We start from the raw sequence: 18,584 nt of genomic DNA on the forward strand, positions 1-18,584 counted from the left end.
AAGTGGGAGATACACATTGTGGAGATTTTCCATTGTGAAAAAGGCCCAGCAGAGGTTGTACTTCCTTCGCCAGCTGAGGAAGTTCAACCTGCCACAGGCGCTGCTGAAACAGTTCTACTCAGCAGTCATTGAGTCTGTCCTCTGCACTTCAATAACTGTCTGGTTTGGTGCAGCTACGAAATCAGACATCAGAAGACTACAAAGGACAGTTCGGTCTGCTGAGAGGATTATTGGTTGCCCCCTGCCCCCCTTCAAGAACTATACACTTCCAGAGTGAGGAAAAAGGCTGGTAAAATCACTCTGGACACCACTCACCCTGCCCACTACCTTTTTGAACTGTTGCCTTCTGGCCGGTGCTTCAGAGCTCTGAACACCAGAACCGTCAGACACAGGAACAGTTTTTTCCCTCAGGCCATCCATCTAATGAACAATTAAATTGCCCCATTGAGCAATAATTATGTGCAATACACAGTTTAATTTTAATTTTAATTTATATTATCCAACATATCCACTTCTGCTATTACTTACATTGCTCTGTACATAATATACAGGTTTTTGTTCTTTCTATACAGATTGTATTAGATTTGCACTACGTGTGTGTATGTGGGTATGTATGAAGGCGAGTGTATGTACGTATATGTATAATTATTTATTTTGTGTTCTTTTTTGTTTTTAATTACCTATGTCTTGCTGCTGTTTTTGGTATTGTTTGTATTGTTGTAGACTGGAAGCTCCTGTCACCAAGACAAATTCCTTGTATGTGTAAGCATACTTGGCAATAAAGCTGATTCTGATTCTGATTCTGATTATGGACCATTAAAAGCATTTGAGGGAAAAGGTAGCAGTTAGTGTGCCCACAAATCATTACAACACACACAACAGCTTTTTGTTGACTCATTTGGATTTCCATTCCTCTCTGCTATGCTAGAGGCTTATTCAGCTGTTATTCCCCCACCACCACCACCTCTATCTCTCTCTCTCTCTCTCTCTCTCTCTCTCTCTCTCTCTCTCTCTCTGTCTGTCTCTCTCTCTCTGCCCTTCCCCTTTGTCCATACAGGCTTTAATCTGGTTTGGCCTGTGTGTGAGAGATAGATAGATAAATAGAGAGAGAGAGATTGTGTGAGTCAGAGCTGGGATGTGTGGCAGTGTTTTTCAGTGAGTGTGTGTGACAGTGGTGTTATGTTATGCAGGAGGTTCAGGACTGTTTGGAGGACTGGGCAGTCAGTTTGTTTGAGCTAAGCACCATGAAGACGGATCTGTCCCAGTACATCCTCACCGATGATGTCCTCCTTCTGCAGGAGCAAGTGGATCATCTGCACTGCCAGTGGGAAGAACTCTGCCTCAAAGTAAGACACACTCACTGAATGAATGAAGACATTCCATAGACTGTGTTTATATAAAGTTCATTATTATTACTACAGACTAACTTCTCTACCATGAAAAGAATAAGTTTTGCAACGTTGATGGCTATTTATAGCTTACTGAGCTGATAAACCTTTGTGTGTGTGTGTGTGTGTGTGTGAGCGTGTATTTATCACTTTGTGGGGACCAAATGTCCCCATAAGGATAGTAAAACCCAAAATTTTTGACCTTGTGGGGACATTTTGTCGGTCCCCATGAGGAAAACAGCTTATAAATCATACTAAATTATGTTTTTTGAAAATGTAAAAATGCAGAAAGTTTTCTGTGAGGGTTAGGTTTAGGGGTAGGGTTAGGTTTAGGGGATAGAATATAAAGTTTGTACAGTATAAAAACCATTATGTCTATGGAAAGTCCCCATAAAACATGGAAACACAACGTGTGTGTGTGTGTGTGTGTGTGTGTGTGTGTATGACAAATATCTGTATGTGTAGTTTAAGATGTAGAAAGTTGTTTATCCTTAACAACACTGTGAATCCAACATCCAGAGTCTAAACAGTCTCACACTCTGTAGGAGTTTAACACACAAGTTTACCTAAATATGGACTTACCATAGACTATTCTATTGTATTGAAATAAAGCTAATTATAATGACTAACTCTATAAAAACTCTAACCCAAAGCCTACCCTCAAAAGAAAACAATTCATTTTTAAAATTAAAATAATAATACATTTAAAAAAATCATTTTTACCTTGGAGGACGGCATATTTATCTAACTTCTGGGGACAATTTTGTCCCAAACTGACCGCTGAGGAAACACACACAAACAGCATGCTCAGAGGAATTTCAGGTATTTTAAAGACAGTGTGTAATATACTATCAACACTCAGAAAGCAGATGTGAATGTTTGTTTGATTTTTTTTTTTTAACAGGTTCTCTTAATTCAGTTAAAGTCATTGCTCCCTTGAAGTAATTTAATGCTAGATGTTGCTGTGGTGACTCTAATGCATTATTGATTTTCTCTCTGAATCTCTACATCACTCACATCAAATTTGCAGCTTTTGCAGTTATTAATCAATGTGGTCCTAAATCAGTCAGCTGGAGTCTCCTGAGGTCATGTTTTGGAGGTCTAGAGTAAGTTTTGGGGTGGGTGGGTTTTTTTGACACTTGAACGAGAGAACAGATGGTGGAGAGAGTGAGGGACACAGAGAAAAGACACAAAGAAGTGAAAAGAGGCAGGAGTCTTTGGCTCTTTGTTTTGGAAATCACTGTGTGTGTGTGTGTGTGTGTGTGTCTGTCAGTCACTTGGGGGGGTGTTGCCTGGTAACAGTGAAGTTCACATGTGGCAGCTGTTCAGTTAGTTTGGGTTTTAAAGTCTTATAATAACATTGAAGAGATCAAATATTCTTTAATTTTACCTTTGTTGTAGGTTCACGTCAGTACGATTAAGTTAATCAATTTAAGTTCTCAGTAACATTATTGCCTTGCCTACAGGAGCGCCTTGCTTTCCTGTAAAGTTTGAGATTATACGTTTATGTTTTTTATCATGTTTTTTATTTTACTTTATTATAAATGAAATTCAGTCCCTTATTTATAATTGAAAACCTCTAAGTGTAAAGATTATGTTTTAATATAACTTTAATGTGTGAGTTAAAGGAATAGTTCACCTAAAAATGTAAAGTTTCTCCTCATTTACTCACCCATGTCATCTCAAACTCAAATTACTTTCTTTCACAGAACTCGAACAAAGATATTTTAATGGAGATATGATGTCTCCTTTTTCACTTTACGTTTTCACTTCCATTGGAGTCTGTTGAATCGCTTCATAAGACAGGGATTAAACCACTGGAGTCTTATGGATTACCTTTAAGCTGCCTTTATTTAGTAGCTTAAAAATATCTTCACCATTCACTTGCATTATATGGACATATCTCCATTAAAATATCTGCAGAACAAATAAAGTCATAGGAGTGTAAAATGACATGAGGGTGAGTAAATAATGAGAGAATAATCATATTTGGGTAAACTATCCCTTTAACATATTGCAAGGCTAATTTGATTACCTCAGTATTATGTCATTGTTCCTTAAATGTGTTTGGTTGAATCTCATACAAACATATCCAGGACATTTCTGTCATACGTCTTATGTATTATCTCTCTCTCTTTCTCTCTGTGCAGGTGTCTTTGCGTAAACAGGAGATTGCTGACCGGCTGAACGCCTGGATCATTTTCAATGAGAAGAACCGTGAGCTGTGTGAATGGCTGACACAGATGGAAAACAAGGTGGCGGACAGCGCCGAGCTGAGCATCGAGGAGATGGTGGAGAAACTCAAGAAGGTGAGCTGAATCTGCTCCATCACACAGCCCAAATGAGCATGAACCCCAGACATACTGCACAGTCCCTTTCAGCATTTGAATCAGCCTATGTTTTGCTAAACCTAAAGACAGACATTGTTAACTTCCCTCTTTGTCTTCATAGTGTTTATTGTAAGCAAACAAACTACAAGAGCATGACAGTAAACTTTCTTGAATGATTGTGCCGACATTGAATCCCCACAAGAATAGTAAAACAAGTGCAGCCTTGTGCAGGTCAGCCAATGGTCCCCACAAATAAAACAAGTGTAAAGAAAACAAAAGTTCAGAACCAAAGTAACATTTCAGTCATAATTTACTCACCCTCATGTTATTATAAATTATGTCTTATGCGGAACACAAAAGAAAAAAATTAAGAATATCCTTTCTCCTCTTTTCAATATAATTACAGTTTAAAGTGACTCACATTAGACTATGTAAGGACACATATGAATCAAAAGTATTTAAATTCAGATGGAATAAATGGAGACAGAAGTTGAATTTGAAGTTTGGAGTTTGATGGCCATGTAAGATTGAACTTTGCTCTAAAGATTCACGTGGAGTGTCCTATAAAGATATAGACTGTAAAGATATTAATTACTATGAATTTACCCATCCCCTTAAACATACCCACTGCAGGAATGCATGGAGGAGATCAACCTCTTCAGTGAGAATAAAACACATCTGAAACAGCTGGGAGAACAACTAATCACTGCCAGCAACAAGACCAAAGAGACAGAAATAAATGAAAAGATCAAGGATATCAATGACCGCTGGCAGCATCTATTCAATCACATTGAAGCCAGGTGAGACTGCAATGAGACCCTAAGCATAGCATGTTCATGGTGAAATACACTAAATTAAATGCATAATACAACAATATTATATATTCAGCTAGAACACAAACATAAAGAGTTCATACATTTTTCAACATTCTTACACCAAAAACAGACATAATGTTATGTTTTATGACCATTTTCCATCCTCTCTCTGACCTTTAGAATTAAACAGGCTTTACTACTGTACCTTGAATAAGACTTGAATATGTTAATGACTTCTGTTATGATTGGCTAACCTCGTTGAACGGTTGCAAGTATTTTGCACTGTCCCATTCTTCAATAACAGTCTATGTGCAAAGCCTGCATTGTATTTTTTTTATATGATAAAACCTCTTTACAATTGTGTTTCAGTTCTCTGTCTGCTCACACTAGTTGTTTCTGAATGGTTAACTGAGTATCCTGTAGTATTTTGACAAGCATGTTTGGGTCATGAAACATGGACTGCTTGCAGTATTTTCTTAAATGCATCAGAGACAGTGTAGAGATGAATGTGGACATTTATCTGACATGAATCTGATTAATCTCAATCCTCATAAAGACAAACAGAGAGAGAGGAAAAAAAGATTTATATGCTGTATGTGCACGCAGCGTCAGTCCAGATGGGCAGTATCAGGGTGTAGCATGCGTTGAGAATGGGGTGGGGAGGATTGCTTAGTTTATCCTGTTCTTGGTTTGATTGTCAGTGCTTTGGTAATACATATGGTGACTGGAGTTTCATGTCATGTTGATGGCCTGCTTGTTGTCCTCCTGACTCTATGTCCTTTTTGTCATCATTCTACCTTTTCTCTAGTTTTTCCACTTTAAGATCACTGGGAATTTGTCATAATTTTTTGTATTTAATCACATAAATTTCACTCATTCCATCCATCCATCCATCTTCAACCGCTTATCCGAAGTCGGGTCCCCAACCTTCCCTATCCCGAGCCACATTAACCAGCTCTGACTGGGGGACCCCGAGGCGTTCCCAGGCCAGTGTGGAGATGTAATCTCTCCACCTAGTCCTGGGTCTTCCCCGAGGCCTCCTCCCAGCTGGACGTGCCTGAAACACCTCCCTAGGGAGGCTGGCCAGGGGCATCCTTACCAGATGCCCAAACCACCTCAACTGACTCCTTTCAACGCAAAGGAGCAGCGGCTCTACTCCGAGCTCCTCACGGATGACTGAGATCCTCACCCTATCTCTAAGGGAGAAGCCCGCCACCCTTCTGAGGAAGCCCATTTCAGCCGCTTGTACTCGCGACCTAGTTCTTTTGGTCATGACCCAACCTTCATGACCATAGGTGAGGGTAGGAACAAAAATTGACCGGTAGATCGAGAGCTTTGCCTTTTGGCTCAGCTGTCTTTTACGTGACAACGGTGCAATAGAGCGAGTGCAATACCGCCCCGCTGCCCCGATTCTCCGGCCAACCTCCCGGCTCCATTGTCCCTCACTCGTGAACAAGACCCTGAGGTACTTGAACTCCTTCACTTGGGGCAAAACCTCATTCCCTACCTGGAGTACGCACTCCATCGGTTTCCTGCTGAGAACCATGGCCTCAGATTTAGAGGTGCTAATCCTCATCCCAGCTGCTTCACACTCGACTGCCAAGCGATCCAGTGAGAGCTGAAGGTCATGGACTGATGATGACATGAAGACAACATCAGCTGCAAAAAGCAGCGATGAGATCCCCAGCCCACCGAACCACACACCTTCCACACCCCGACTACGCCTCGATATCCTGTCCATGAATATCACAAACAGGATTGGTGACAAAGCGCAGCCTTGGCGGAGACCAACCCCCACATGGAATGAACTCGACTTCATGCCGAGGACCCGGACACAGCTCTCGCTTTGGACGTACAGGGATTGGATCGCCCTAAGAAGGGACCCCCCCACCCCGTACTCCCGCAGCACCTCCCACAGTCTTTCCCGTGGGACCCGGTCATACGCCTTCTCCAGATCCACAAAACACATGTAGACCGGATGGGCATACTCCCAGGCCCCCTCCAGGATCCTTGCGAGAGTAAAGATCTGGTCCGTCGTTCCACGGCCAGGACGAAAACCGCATTGTTCCTCTTCAATCCGAGGTTCGACAATCGGCTGAACCCTCCTCTCCAGCACCTTGGAGTAAACTTTACCAGGGAGGCTGAGAAGTGTGATACCCCTGTAGTTGGCACACACTCTCTGATCCCCCTTTTGAAGAGGGGAACCACCACCCCGTTCTGCCACTCCTTAGGCACTGTCCCAGATTTCCACGCTAATGTTGAAGAGGCGTGTCATCCATGACACCCCCTCCACATCCAAAGCTTTCAGCATTTCTGGTCGGATCTCATCAATCCCGGGCTTTGCCACTGCGGAGTTGTTTGACTACCTCAGTGACCTCCCCAGGGAAATAGGATCTGATCCCCCATCATCCTCCGGCTCTGCCTCTACCATAGAGGGCGTGTTGGGATTTAGGAGTTCTTCAAAGTGTTCCTTCCACGCCCAATAACCTCCTCGGTTGAGGTCAACAGCGTCCCATCTTTGCTGTATACAGCTTGAATGGTTCCCCATTTCCCCCTCCTAAGGTGGCGGACGGTTTTCCAGAAGCACTTTGGTGCGGACCGAAAGTCCTTCCATGGCTTCTCTGAACTTTTCCCACACCCACTGCTTTGCCTCCCTCACGGCCGAGGCCGCAGCCCTTCGGGCCTGTCGGTACCTTGCAACTGCCTCCGGAGACCTCCGGGACAACAAATCCGGAAGGCCTCTTTCTTCAGTCGGACGGCTTCCCTGACCACCAGTGTCCACCACGGTGTTCGAGGGTTACCACCCCTTGCGGCACCTAAAACCTTGAGGCCGCAGCTCTCCACCGCTGCCGGCAATGGAAGCTTTGAACATTGCCCACTCCAGTTCAATGTCCCCAACCTCCGCAGGGATGCCTGAAAAGCTCCGCCGGAGGTGTGAGTTGAAGATCTCATGGACAGGGACCTCCTCAAAACGTTCCCAGTTCACCCGCACTACTCGCTTGGGCTTCCCAGGTCTGTCCAGAGTCTTTCCCCACCCCCTGACCCAACTCACCACCAGATGGTGATCGGTTGACAGCTCTGCCCCTCTCTTTACCCGAGTGTACAAAACATATGGCCTCAGATCCGACGACACGATTACAAAATTGATCATCGACCTTCGGCCTAGGGTGCTCTGGTACCACGTACACTTATGAACATCCTTATATTCAAACATGATGTTTGTTATAGATAATCCATGACTAGCACAGAAGTCTAATAACAAACATCCACTTGAGTTCAGATCAGGGAGCCTGTTCCTCCCAATCACGCCTTTCCAGGTGTCCCTGTCATTTCCCACGTGTGCGTTGAAGTCACCCAGCATCACTATGGAGTCCCCTACTGGGGCACTATTCAGGACTCCATTCAGGGTCTCCAAGAAGGCCGAATACTCTGAACTGCTGTTCGGTGCATATGCACAGACAACAGTCAGAGTTTTCCCCCACAACCCGTGAGGCGTAGGGAGGCGACCCTCTCGTCCACCGGGTAAACTCCAACGTAGTGGCGCCAGCCGGGGACTCGTGAGTATCCCCACACCCGCCCGTCGCTTCACACCCTGGGAAACTCCAGAGAAGAATAGAGTCCATCCCCTATCCAGCAGTACGGATCCAGAGCCAAAACTGTGCGTCGATGTAAGCCCCACCAGATCCAACTGGTAACGCTCCACCTCCCTCACTAGTTCCGGCTCCTTCCCCCCCAGTGAGGTGACATTCCACGTCCCCAGAGCAAGCCTTTGCTGCCCGGGTCTGGTCCGTCGAGGCCCACGGCCTTCACTGCCGCCCATATGGCAGCGCACCCGACTCCTGCGGTTCCTCCAATGGGTGGTGGGCCCAAGGGATGTAATTTCACTCATATACCCCTAAAAACTAAAACAAAGAAACATGAGCAATAATGATAGCATTATTTAAGATGCTGCACTATATCAAGGTATCTAATCAACTGAGAAAATTTGTAACATTGACCCTGTTAATTCCTTTGTTCAAAAGGTCAGATTTCCTTGCTTCCATTGACGCACACAAGATACTCTTTGGAACTGTCACAACTCATGCTGGGATAACATTAATCATCATGGTTTGCACAAACTTGCACGCTGCCATTTAAAGCAAAAAAAAAGACAGGCCAAGTACTAAGACATTTTGAAATTCATGTTCATTATTCGACTTATGACTCACTCACGTATCATTTTTAATTTATAAAACTGTATTGAATTAGAAAAATAACATCCCATTGTATATCCTGCTCTAAATGAGAGAGAGAGAGAGAGCATTGAGACTAGACCATTTGAGCTGCAAGCCTTTTGGCTCATGTAATTTGTTTATTAATTCATTAACTCTAAAGGTTATGAAAATTAGTTCACATTTATTCACATTGTATCTGCTGACATTTTGACAGAGACCCCTCCATTTTTCTTGTGCTATTCCTGCAAGTTCATTCCTGCAGTTTAAAAATAAAGCTGCAGCGTTACGATTTAAAGCTGAACTGCTGGTGGAATGCAATTAATGTAATTGTGTTGCTTAAACAAGCCTCTTAAGAGAGGAGGAGGTCAGGGTGGAGGGTTTGAAGGTCAAGCGAAAAGAGCCAGTGACCTGTTGCTCTCCTTACCTGCAACTCACTGTTGCCTAGTAATAGCAGGTGAGTTCCACTAGAGCTTTAATTCTAAGGATCTGCAATCCTGGAAAAGTCACTGATTAAAATATATATTGCATATTTCTCTCATTTCTGATTAAGGTCAACTGCTACACTGTCCTAAAGCTTTTTCATAATCAATAACGTTTTGTTTTCCGGTAAAAAAAATTTTGCTTGTTTTTTTTTTTGTTTTTTTGCCTGTGGGTTGGCAAAATTCTGGCTTGCTGCTTGCATTTTTATTATTGTTCCCAGCTAAGCATATTCTTGAGTGTCTATAGGAGATCTAAATGTTAGCTCTGGCTCTGTGCCACTAATGTCAAGGTTTAAGGGATGAAAAAGGCTTTGCAGGTGCAGGGAGACGCTAAAAGTAGCTTTGTGGATCACTAGGTAACCAGGCACGAGACTGCCTATTTATCTACCAGTGACCTTGAGCTGGAGCTTTACGCCTGTCAACATTCCTTCCCACCAGCTGCTGAGGGTCAAACCAATAGACGTGCAGAGTTAAAACTTAGTGGAATTGACAGACAGTGGATGTTTGTTTACTGTGAACATGTTAAAGTGATAGTTCACCCAAAAATTTAAGTTCTGGAACAATTTTCTCACCCTCCTGTCATTCCAAACCCAAATTCAAACTTGATATGTCATGATTATGACACAACATGGGAACCAATGGCATTTGTCAAAATTGATGTCAGATCTTGCAAGTTTGAAAATGCACGAATGTTCATTGAATAATCATTTACATTTTGCTCTGTTTCTTCTACAAACTTATGACATTAGAAGATGTTGAATATAGTTCACAAGTCATAAGGATTGAGGTAGAGCAGTATATTGGTTTTACCAATTAATCTGTGCCGATAGTTGCTTTATTTTTTTATCATTCCACCGTGTTCTTCTCTGGAGGATTCAGTTAGAATGCTTGGTTCTGCAGTATAACTCTAGAAGTGAAATAAAACCAATCATGTGGGTATTTGCTGTATTAAAATATTTCATAATTGACAATATCCATCCATATTTTTGTTTCAGTGCATATTTAGTTATTTTGATTAGATAATGAAGTATTTTAAATTGTATCGTTGGCATGCAAAGAAAATTGTTACTATATAGAAAGGTCCCCATCAGCACATGCATCATATCGTGTGAAAAATAATAAACTTTATTTCTCACTAAACATCATCTGGTGGAATATATAGGCTATAAAAGGCAGAATTTGGCAAATGCTTAATGTCAGAGCATTTTAAAATACTGGTGTATATTAGGCTTGTTTATATTTAAATGTCCCACATTACAAACCAAATCATATTGAATTATTTCTTGTTATTATTTGGATTTTGGCTGAACAATAATCTTCGTCTGGGATTTTATTAATTCTAGACTCTTGTAGCTTCTATGTCTGTGCCAGTCATAAAAGGAAAGACCAGAAAATTATGTGTTTATATAATATTAAAAACTATCGGCCAATTAATCAGTTATCTGCCTTTTCCACCACCTTAGTAATGGGTATCGACAAAATGTGAAGTCGGTCGCCCTCTAATATGGACTACGCTTATAGTGTATTTATGGTGCTTTTTGTCCTTTTTGGAGCTTACCAGCCTGATCACTATATGCTTTAGTTGTATAAAAAGAGCAGGTTGGAAATTCTGCAAAATATCTCCTTTGTGGGAGAAAGAGAGTAAAAAGGGTTTGTAATGACATGAGGGTGTGTTAATGCTGACAGAATTGAGATTTTTGGTGAAATTTACATTTACATTCACTTTGTGTAGATCAGAAGAGAGAGAGAGAACATTTTGGTCTGGAGACGGACTGTGCCTCTGTTCACAAATCTGTTGAAGTCATTTGTTTTCTTTGTGTGTCTGAGGTCAAAGATCACAGCCGTGACTCAGACATGCTTGTCTCAGCTGGCTTCTGTGTCCTGTGTTTCTCTATCAAATGATCCAAGATGATTTTAATATGAGTACTTAAGCCATCTGAGGATAAATGTTACAGTAAAGGTGTATATTTGTATTAGTATTAGCTTGCTTAGGCATATAGCTGTGATTTGTATATAAGAGTGTGTGATTGAGACAAAATCTATTAGCAGGATAACAGAAGATGACACAGACCCATTCAACTCTTTTGTCACTTAAAATCACAGCACAGTTCACTCTGCCAGCATCTGCACACACACACACACACACACACACACACACACACACACACACACACACACGGCAGCTGCTGTGTGCTAGCACAGGCCTTTGTGTCCACACGCTGTCCCAAATGTCTTCCGTCTACTCTTATTGTGTCTTTCAGCCAATCAACTTCAAAGATCTGTGCTTCTGCTCATCTGCTAATCAGCTATTGGCTGAGTGATGGCAGCCATTATATTCTTGAACCCTTGGTATCTTACAAAACTCTGCTCACTGTGGATGGACAAAATGGGCAACATGGGGCAGATGCTGTGTTTAAAACACCCCTGCTGAGCACACACCTACACACACACTCCAACACGCTACATCTGAAACATTAAAAAGTTGGCCACATTGGACAGTTCTTGAAACACATTCTCTTTTGACTCACATTTTTAAGGGTTTTTTGACAATTTATACTGCTGTATGTGTGTGTACATACTTGGCTACAGTTTTGTGACAAAAATTGTCCACAAAAGTGAACTAACTCTGATAAAACCACACTTTAGGAACATTGGGGGACATCCTCATTTGGATAAACGATTCATTAAAAAGTAAATAATGCTTTATTTTGTTTTTCATTCTAAAGATGCAAAAAAATCTTTTAGGGGTCGGGTAGGGTTGAGGTTAGGATTAGTCTACAGTAATTATAATTTCTGGTAGATTTATATAAAAACAACAGAAGTCAATGAAATGTGCCTGGCTGCCTGCTTAGCTAAGTAAACATGTCTGTGTGTTTGATGTTGACCAAGGTGCATTAGCTGAGGACATTTGTTTGCTGCTGTTTGCCAAGACAAATTGGTTGCCATGCCAATGCAGTGTTCCACTAAGAAGTTCAGACAACTGTAGCTGTTGTCACTGTAACTGTAGCTATGGCAACAACTTTATCTTAGATAGGGGGTGCGTCTTAATCAGTTCCCTAGTTCAGTAGTCAGAGCACTGATCAGTGAATCAGTCTCGTTCGCAAAATCATTCCAGTGCACTGAAACATTCGCTCCCTAAAAAATCCCACAATGCACCATAGAAACCAGGGAGCATAGTTGCTCACTATGTTCTTTTACCGACTTACCAGAAACATCATCATGTCTTCTGAAGTCTCTCAAGCACAAGTGATAAACTATGAAATCCAAGCCTTATTTTGGTTGTAATGCTTTTTATTCATAATTACCATGAAAGTGAAACAATCTTTTAAATATTTGAGTTGTTTAAAGGTATCAAATACACTACTATAAATTTGAATTTATTCAATTATGCCATTTATCTGTCATAATAACACTGTACATTTGAGATTTTCATTTACACAGTGATGGTGCTGATTAATAACAGCTGAGCTTCAATGCGCAAACTCGTTAAAATGTTGCAGGTGATTGTGCCATAAGTGTCCCAATTTTCAGTGGATCAGTGCCCGAATTCATGTTCACGAAATACCGATTCACGACATAGGGAGCTAGGGAGCAGATTGAGATACAGGGAGGGTGTGTGACAGCTTTGTGTGTGTGTGTGTGTGTGTGTGTGTGTGTGTGTGTGTGTGTGTGTGTGTGTGTGGTAAATTAGATGGCATGTTTCAAAGTAATCTTTATCTACCCTGACTATCATCCTGAATGGAGATCTCTTTGAGTGAAGGACAGCAGAATATTGACTACCTGTAAATTGTAATGATTGAATTAAACCCTTCCGAGGGGCGGAGTGTGCTCAGATCATCTCAGCACTTGTGAATTACCCTCTTCGAAAAAGAAAAAACATTGACAAGCAGCTCTATCTCTGTGAGGCCCACCAACGTGGTTCCCTCTGGCCCAGATTCATCATCTTATTTAGCTGAACTGCTGGAAAGTTCATAGTTTGAAGAGGTCACTTCACAATCATTTCTGAAGAGCATGCAAGAGGACTTTGCCTGTGCAAAAATTGCTGCCACTATGCTCAGCTGCTGTGGTTGGTTACTTAATGGCCCAAGCCACCCCCGTGATATTCTAGTCCTTTCATGTGGCTCGGCTCCTTATCAAAGCATTTCTTTGTCCATTTTATCATTGCTTGATTTGAAGTATCATTCATGTTTGCAGCACATATGTTACCTGACGAGGACTGTGCCGAAGTTTAATCCATTCGTTTCATAGTAGAAAATTATTATTATTCATTCTTCTTATTAAGGGCTTCATTATTTATTGGTTATTGGTTTTACTGTGTGTATTTTCTATGTAGTGTTTTTGGTGAACGTATTTGCGCAAATCCACGTTCTCTCTTTCATTCTCTTGTGTTTTTGACTGTGGTTAGTAAATGATGCTATGCTGTACTTGTACATTAATTTCTGCCTGTTCAAGGCAAACGACAAGCATTTATTTTCTACCGGACCAGTCAGGCCAGTAGTTGTGGTTTTTACTTACCCTGCCAACTTTTCAACTGGCTCCATCACAAATTATAAATTTTATTTTTAGCAACATATTTCATATGCATCTAAATTTTTCTTATATATATATATATATATATAAATTGTTAGGTTTTTACATTTTAAATAATAGCTGGAATTTATAAAACTATAATGGTACTCCAATAAAACATACAAATGAATACATACACTTTTGCTAGATCAAATATGCAGTGCAAAACATTACTTGTTTGTTTGCTTCCAAGGCCATCACAAGTCATTTTCACAATTCCAATGAAACCTCATCTATGTTCATTTGCTATATAACGTTACCTAGAATTCATAACAACAAAATCCCACAAAATCAAATGTTTGCAACGCATATGGACACGTTCATTATCAAGTCACTAAGATACAATAACAATTCCATCAACCGGCCTAAAACCTTTTCACGTGCTCCAGGCCAAATATAGTTATGTGAAACAATTGTTTGCAGAATTTGGTGAGAAATTTGTTTATATTAAAATCTCTTGACACTGATTTTACATTAACTTTGGTATCTTGGCAAAAATCGGGCACAGTGTGAGACATTGTTGAGATCTCTTCTGAAACTCTAGATGAGAAACGTGAGATTACTGGGGTCTTTTGTTTTACGGATTGGCCTCATTCACTTCTATTGTAAGTGCCTCACTGTAACCCATATTTGTGCTGCTTCTTTTTAAGAAAAGGTAAGGTTTTTTGTGGCAATCAACATTATGCCGCAAATGCTGTTGATTGAGCTTAAATTGTACTGAACCCTGAATATGAATTTAAAAACAGGAGACTAAAGCAAAAGGTTCTGTTTGTTCTCCATTTAATTGTATTACTATCAAGGAGAAACCATTGAGATAAAAAAATAGATCTCCTTTGTAATGTTTCTTTCCTATATGAGTAATGTCAAATATGTGTTTACTGTTCTGCTGGGGAAAAAAAGGGAGAAAGTTTCTCCTCCAAAGAAAATCTCCAGTGAGCTAGAACGCTACCTGTGTGTAATCTCAGCTAGCCAAGAGAAAGCCATTGCATGAATGTTGAATTCTACTCTTGGTCATACAGAGAGGAGAGGGAGAGATAGGGGTTGAATAATGAGTGAGGGAAGACAGGGGTGGGAGTGATGTATACGGTAGCTCACAGTCTCTAAGACGAGTGTGTGTGTGTGTGTGTCTGTTATCAGCCTCAGCCATTCAGACAAACATGCTAACATTAAGACGCGAGAGTCATGGAGCAGCCTCACCGGTCTGTGAGTAAGTGTTTCCTAATTGCACACACTGGATGTCCCTTATGTATGCATGCATGCGTGTGTGTGTGTGTGTGTGTGAGGGGGATGGGCAGTGCTTTTGTCAGCATGTGTGTTTACAGACGGCAGCAATGAGTGTTCAGTGGCTAATACTAGCCTGGATTGCAGGACAGATCAAATCCTACGTTGAATTGAAGCATATGCTTGTTTCTAAGGATGACATTCACACTGTGCTCGCTCTTCTAAACAGACATGCACCTAAGAAGTCCATGCAACCATACGGCAAAGAGCATGCAAGATGCATCTGAATTATGCATGTATACCAATGCATAGAATATTATATGCAACAACAGCAATTATGATTATTGCATAGCTCTCTGTATTTCTTCATCTGAATCCTGTTATTTTGTGAAGGTTCATTGCCATTTCCATTTATTTGATATCTTGTCTGCCTTCTCATTGCTCTTGGAACATTTCTAGAGATTGCATGCATCTGTTGTTGTTTTAATTGAATGTATTTCATCGACATATTGTGTATTCGATAATATGGAAAGCACTGGTTCGTTTGTGTTGGTGAACGAACACTGCATTGTCACGTGCAGTCGATTTGTTGTGTGATGTCATTCCTTCCACATCAGCACTCCCGTTTGTTTTGGTCGGTCCTCCATTGGAATGGTCACGTGAGAATGGGGAGGAATGCCACCATTCTCCTAGTCGTTTTAGTCTCCCCCCAGCCCTATTCTGGTAGGTCCCGCCTCCTGCGTTCAGATTGGCTACTAAGAGTCACTAGCAGTCTGCGATTGGCCAGTTAAGAAGTCGTTCATAAAGCCTTAGTATCCATAAACAGAGGGACATAATATAGTATTAGTTGCAGAAAAACAAACAGCCACTGAGTTTGAAGTTAAATGTGAAGTTCAAACCTATTTTATTGGTTAACATTAGACACAACAAAAGTATTAAATGCATGTATGAATAATCCAGTGTATGAACGTGTGTGTGTGTGTGTGTGTGTGTGTGTGTGTGTTTTAACACTCTTCTGTCCTATACAGCTGATAGACATATTTACTATTCAGTATATTCCATAAAGCTCAATATTCGATATGTAACAAAAATTGTAAATTCTTTGATATAACTTCTTGTCATTAATTCATTCTACAATTCGTTTTTAATAGTTTAACTATAGGTAGAGTGATTACACTTTTTTTTAAATGTATTTAATATCAAGACATCAATAGTCATTCACATTACATGTTTATTAAAAACAATGTAATTTCAAATTAACAATTAGAACAAAGGAATAGTTCACAAAAAAAATTAAATTCTCAAATAATTTAATCACCCTCATGCCATCACAGATGTTTATGACTTTCTTTCTTATGCAGAACACAAGTTAGTATTTTTAGAAGAATATCTCAACTCTTCTGGTCCTTACAATAAAAGTGAATGGTGACCAGAAAGCAGAAGGTCCAAAAAGCTAATCAATAAGACTCCAGTGGTTAAATCCATATCTTCTGAAGTGATGTGCTAAATGTGGGTGAGAAACAGATCAATATTTAAGCCATTTTTTTAAGAGAATTGTCATTATTGGGGTGAACTATCCCTTTAACCCAATGTTACCAAAGCAACAATAAATAAATAGATACAAATCATATGCCCCGGGAATACTCAACTCACAACACAACTTGTGGGCCACAGGAGCAATATTAAGAAACACAGTGGCGGGCCGTGCATTTTAAGTCTAGGCCTTCAGTGTGATTCGTGCCATTAAGAAAACTGTTTAATTGTTTCACAATGAAAAAGACACCCTATGCCTTTGGGCATCATACATTATGTCGCAGCTAACTAGTAATACCAATGTCTCCTAGCAGCCCAACTGATAAACAATGCTGAACACCTGCATTTGTGTTACAGGTGTATGATTATTAAAAGTGATTATAATGTTTTATACACCGGTTTCTGCAGGCATTTGTTAAACAAGCTTTAATATCATGTAATGTGGAAACAAACTAATTTATCGATATTACTTTAAAAAAAAAGTGAATGTTTATCACTTACTTTGTTTATCTCCCTGAGTGTCAACATGTTTTTGTGACATCATGCACCCGCATCTCAGCGAAATCGGAGTTGAGAATTTCTGCACGAGCCTACAATTTGTAATTCTGATTTAAAGATTCATTCCATTGCACTTTTTCTAGTAGGAAGTTGTAAAATCCAACTTTCTGAGTTGACTGGAATGCAGCACTACTTTTCAAATCTTGATCCGACACTGAATGCTCAAGCAGCCTAATTTACACTTGGAATACTCCTGATGTTGCTAAAACAACACAAAATGCACTTACCAATTTGCTTGAAGTGAAAATCAGTCCTCACATTCCTGTTAAATAAATTAAGCAATCACACGGTCATGCAGAACATCTTGTGTTTGTAAATCCATAAGGATCTCTTTATCAGTGGCAAAAACAGCAGTGTTGACAGCCGACTCGTCGGCAAGATCTTGCACTCTTCGCTTTCAAATTACTTACATCACTTAAAGCATGATTGCATCACTCAAGGCCAGCTAGAAGACCTCAACCGGGAAATATCATAAAGATCACACCCACCAATAACAAATAAATCAATCTGATTGGCTGATGAATCTGACAATCTAACTTTAGTTGCTCATTCATTTGCACTGTTGAGGGATTCTGAAGAAATTCTGAAGGCCTCACGCTCTGCATCTGGCATACAATTTTTTTAAACAGTTGTCACACTTTGCTTGTAAGAATCAAGGAATAAATTCTGACTGGATAAACTTTTAGTTTTTCTCTATTTGATTGCTGATTAATTAAAGAGTGGAAAACGATTAAAAATACATCATCAGCAAAAATGTGATTGAGAATGAAAGGATGAAAAATATTTATTTATTTAGCATGTTAGGCCAGCAGAGAAGGTTTTGCTGGCACTGAGAATTTGCCACTGAAGAAACATACAGTAATAATGAAATTCTAAAACTGAAAAACAACAGCAACAACTTAACAAACTACCTTGTCTTTCCCCAGCTTCTTTCAACTGTTTTCCTTCTTAACTGCATAGGATAACCATCCAATCAGAAGGCGTTGTCAAGTTGGTGATGTATAGACAACATTCGTCCAATCATTTGACGTCTAATTATATCAATAGTGGGAGTTGCCGGAAAACGGGTGGGAAAAAAATGTATGCCTTTAGTCTGTTTGAGAGGTGTGAAAGCCGACTACCCACTCAGAGTTATAGAATAGAATAGAATAGAATAGAGCGCGGCAGACGGACATGACGTGGGTCACTGCAGACTCTGATGGAGCAAAAGGCTTTTGTCCTGCATTGTGTCTTTGTGCACTTTAACTGGACATACTCGCTGTAACTGTACAACACAGAACACAGAATAAAAGTCATATACTGGAAATATATCTACTTGCTGAGGGTAGCAATTGAATATGGGAGGAGACTGTCAAACCAATCAGATTTTTTAACTACTGAGAAGACCCGTTAGGAAGATGCATAGGTGCAGAATAAACAGATAAAATGACGGACAGAGAATAAGAAGAAAATGTAATCTGGTTTTGAAGCTTTTAAA

The 18,584-nt window shown here is 40.3% G+C and overlaps 1 protein-coding gene across 1 annotated transcript in view; it reads left to right on the top strand.

The window, feature by feature from the left end:
* Window positions 1-18,584, top strand: part of syne2b (spectrin repeat containing, nuclear envelope 2b) — a 129,238-nt gene that overhangs the window by 93,608 nt on the left and 17,046 nt on the right. Inside the window, 3 exon segments of the mRNA XM_052089472.1 lie at window positions 1,191-1,346; window positions 3,539-3,697; window positions 4,352-4,518. Of these exon segments, the coding sequence (XP_051945432.1) occupies window positions 1,191-1,346; window positions 3,539-3,697; window positions 4,352-4,518 (482 nt within the window).

The sequence above is a fragment of the Xyrauchen texanus genome, chromosome 24, assembly GCF_025860055.1.
Source record: "Xyrauchen texanus isolate HMW12.3.18 chromosome 24, RBS_HiC_50CHRs, whole genome shotgun sequence".
NCBI classification, from domain to species: Eukaryota; Metazoa; Chordata; class Actinopteri; order Cypriniformes; family Catostomidae; genus Xyrauchen; species Xyrauchen texanus.